The following is a 4283-nucleotide window of genomic DNA, read 5'->3' on the forward strand; positions in this document are numbered from 1 at the left end:
AAATTCAAAAAAAGTGATGTACCAACTCAAAAGTAATGCTCAGTTATCTTTGGTTTAATCCTATTGTGATGGGTCACGTGTCAAAAGCCATGTCATCGCATTTGTTGACTTGGATTCAAAATTTTATTGAACTAGTATTTTATAGAGTTATATCAATAAGTTTGGTATCAAAATGTAGATTATAAATCAAATTTTAGTAATTATAGATTAGTTAATTCATTAATTTAAAAGTAAATATTAAAAACACAGCTCAACATGATTTTTGTGTGTCACATGGTATGTTAAATACAGCACTGGTTCAAATTAGATGTTTGTGATGTCAAAATACTAAGTCTATAGTTTCGTATAAATTAGGAACTCAAACTACCGATATTGACAAGCTAAGATATCAAATAAGAACCTCTCATCTTTTCTATTTGCTAAGATATCGCTCATGTACTGAATGAAACACAGTGGCCTACTTCTCACTTTTTTTCCATTTTTATTTATACATACTGCTATATATGACATGAATAGCCAATCAAAAACTCAGAATGTCCCCCTAGTAGTTTTCTCAGCCATTTTGACGTGATATTGCGTTAATCTCATTCTTTTCACAAAAGATTTCAAACAATAAGGTAAGTCTTTAGTGACTCAAAATTTCATATTTTTTTAGACCCAAATACAGCTTAGTTACTAAGCTTGATAAATTATAGTAGAATTCTATGGTATCGATATAGTAATTTCAAGTAACCTAAAAAAGTTTTCTTTTCACACCCTTCGTGTGGAAAATTTCATAAAGCTTAGCAACCTACGACAAGCAGCAAAGGAGTACAAAGGTCATAATTAGAAGAAATAATTGTTTAAGAACTTATTTGTAAATAGTATTAATGTATATAATATATAGTAATTGAAACGTGACTGTATCTTGCCAAATACTAGTCCACTAAAACACAGCCAAGACAGGTAATATTGTAAAGACTAAAAGCCACTTTTATGTTATTGGATACAGTATCATGAGTGCACATGCGCCATGTCATCGTAGCTTCTGTACTGTTAGCCAGGCATGGCTGGAAGGTCAGTATAATAAAAATAATAAATATATATAAATGTATAATGTTACAAGATTTACGCTATGTAGACTAAACATTTATGTTTTCGTGTTATAATCTATACTCATTCTAGAACGAAAAAAGCATAATTTAAATATATTTCCTATTTTTTTATGGTGGTTACGAGGCTGGTCAAATTGACAGACCCCATAGAGTTAGGGTAGAGAAAATAACAGAAAAAAATATATAGTTTTACTGAAAACAAACATTTGAAATGTATTTAGGGGTTTTTAGAGATTACAGAAATAATATTTGAGATTTTTGGGATGAACAATAGTTTTTTAGTTATAACCTGAAAATCATTTTACACTTGGACTAGTAATGAAACAGACTCGGTATTTTCACAAACAAATATATAATACAAATACTTCATTAAAAAATCTGACTTGTAATCTTTATTAAAATCTACCAAATTTTGTGAAGATACACTTTCTGCATTAAAAGTAACAGTATAAATACTTAACTCATGTATATTATACCGAGTCTGCCATGAAAGGGTTAATTGTCAAATCCCATGAAAATAAAACTTATTATTTTTACCTAGAATCTGTGACTTCTGTTCAGTCATAACATATGTGGCTGACATCAGACTGATTATTTGTTTGTTTGAACTTTTCATGCAAAGGTACACAAGAGCTATCTGTACTAGCCATCCCTAATCTTGTGCTAATAAGCTAAAAGGAAGGCAACTTGCACTAGCCATCTCTAATCTTGTGCTAATAAGCTAAAAGGAAGGCAACTTGCACTAGCCATCTCTAATCTTGTGCTAATAAGCTAAAAGGAAGGCAACTTGCACTAGCCATCTCTAATCTTGTGCTAATAAGCTAGAAGGAAGGCAACTTGCACTAGCCATCTCTAATCTTGTGCTAATAAGCTAGAAGGAAGGCAACTTGCACTAGCCATCTCTAATCTTGTGCTAATAAGCTAAAAGGAAGGCAATTTGCACTAGCCATCTCTAATCTTGTGCTAATAAGCTAAAAGGAAGGCAACTTGCACTAGCCATCTCTAATCTTGTGCTAATAAGCTAGAAGGAAGGCAACTAGATAACCACCAACAATTCTTTAACTAATTTAATCAAATAGTAGTATGTATTGATTTGATGATCAATATCAAAATTCACTAATGCCGCATAATAGGGAGCTGATTTTGAGGCAATGAGATGGAAACCATGACTCCTATATTGGAAGTATTGTAATTAGTTTGTTGCAGTGAAACTTTTATCACGTATAAATAACTCCAAATATGATAACTTATTAATCTTTCCACTGGAAAATGCAGCTAGTGATGTGAAGGTTTTGAATATTGAGATATTTTTTTCAGTTTTTCGTTTCATTGTTAAGAATATCAGGGACAGACATTTACCGTTATATACAATAACATTTCCAGTTTTTGTTAAAAATCTTTCTGGCTCAAAATCGTTCAAAACTAGGGAAAAGTGCCACTGCCAGTACCATTAGTTGATATATAATGAAGCTTGATCCTTATTTCTGATCTATATTTTCCACTTCCTCAAATCTTACGAGATAATTTCTACAATTTCCAACTGAATGACACTTGCTTCATTTTCTATAGCCTTAAAAACTATTAAGTTTTAATATTTTTGTGAAGTGTATATAATCATTTGTATCAGTAATTAACACAAACAGCCTTATCAGGAAAATCATGATACTAATAACCTCTTCTTTTTTTTTAATGTCAACTTTACAAATCCTCACATATTTTTATATCTACCAAAGTATTCAGTTTGGTTTGATATTCACACCACAAAATTACACTGGATAATTAAATATTTGGTGAAAATACTAAAAACACCCACTAGTTGTAGGTACGGAAATAAGTTGGTCGCACTCCCTTGATCTTCACGTCTGAACCAGGCCAAAAAAAAGTTGCACTTTTCTTCCCTTGTTTCTCAGCAGTGACCCAGATCTAATAAAAACGGTGAACAGGACATCATACGTTCATAAGTTCTTGAAACTAAAATATAAAACCTTAGTATAGTCTCTAAATTAACTTTGCTACTAGTTACAGTATTCAGTTGAATTTCACTGACACCTGGTGATGCAATATGTATGAGGAAACATATAAATAATTATATGTTTTTCAAAGAAGGATATTATTAATATCTTTTTCTATAGTGGGAGACTATTTCTAACAGAACCTGTCTACTTTTGTATCACTAAATTTTGCACCACACCATGTAAACATGAGGGAGGCCTTCAATGCAAACATGAAGTACATATTTGACAATGAAGTACAAATATTAAACACATCAACATGGATAAAATCACAAGAAATGAAATTTATTTTAGAGACCAAAAGTAAAATTACATGTCTATGTTAAAACAGAATAATTTTAAATTGACAATAACTTACTGGGATAGTAAGTGTCTCCAGTGTATAAAATGTTTATGCTAATACCATATTTGTCAGAATATAAGGGGCACCTGATTTTGAAAGGTTAAATTAAATAAATTTTTTTTTTAAACACCAGTTGCACAAAATTTATTGAATAGTTTTGAAATACAGTAAACAACTATCAACGTAATTTAATTATTGCTTTCATATATTACATTCATTTAGATTTTTTTATGTGTCAATTTTACTAAATTTATTGAAAAATTTATATGTGGTAATACACTAAGTTAATCATTCATCTTCAGATAAATCTTCGTCATTGCTAGAATTGTCTCTACCATCAGATTCATTGCTTTCATTCGATTTGCTTCATCTACTTCTGATTCTCACATCATGTTATCATCTGTCCCATCCATTGCATTGGATATACAACATTTTTTAAAACCTTTAATTATGCTTTCTGCTGAAATTGGCTTCCGAATTGCTATAATCAACTGCATAAAAACAGCACAGAGGGTTTCTCAATCTTTCTGTCACACTATGTGGCTGGTCTGGCTTCAACCAACACCAGATCCCTGGGAACCAACATCTGGTGGATGGTAGGAAAGGAGGTTGCCTCAGTCAGAGGAGCAATTATATATATAATTTAAAAAAGAAAAAAGGTTACATCATAAGGAAAAATAGCATGAATTTAACACAGCATATCCAAACTATAGATGAAATATAATTATTTGTAATATTACGTAAAAAATGAAAGAAAATAGAAACAAAGCAGCTACAAAACAAACATGTATCACCTGGGTACACACATCGTAAGGTGGGTAGTTATGTGACATG

The 4283-nt window shown here is 31.1% G+C and overlaps 1 protein-coding gene across 1 annotated transcript in view; it reads right to left on the reverse strand.

Annotated features, from left to right (window-relative positions):
• Positions 1–4283, reverse strand: part of LOC106472339 (venom phosphodiesterase 2-like) — a 60137-nt gene that overhangs the window by 36887 nt on the left and 18967 nt on the right. Inside the window, exon 5 of the mRNA XM_013932976.2 lies at positions 2908–3017. Within this exon, the coding sequence (XP_013788430.1) occupies positions 2908–3017 (110 nt within the window). The remainder of the gene's footprint in view (positions 1–2907; positions 3018–4283) is intronic.

The sequence above is a fragment of the Limulus polyphemus genome, unplaced genomic scaffold (genome assembly GCF_000517525.1).
Source record: "Limulus polyphemus unplaced genomic scaffold, Limulus_polyphemus-2.1.2 Scaffold5257, whole genome shotgun sequence".
In the NCBI taxonomy this organism is placed as follows: domain Eukaryota; kingdom Metazoa; phylum Arthropoda; class Merostomata; order Xiphosura; family Limulidae; genus Limulus; species Limulus polyphemus.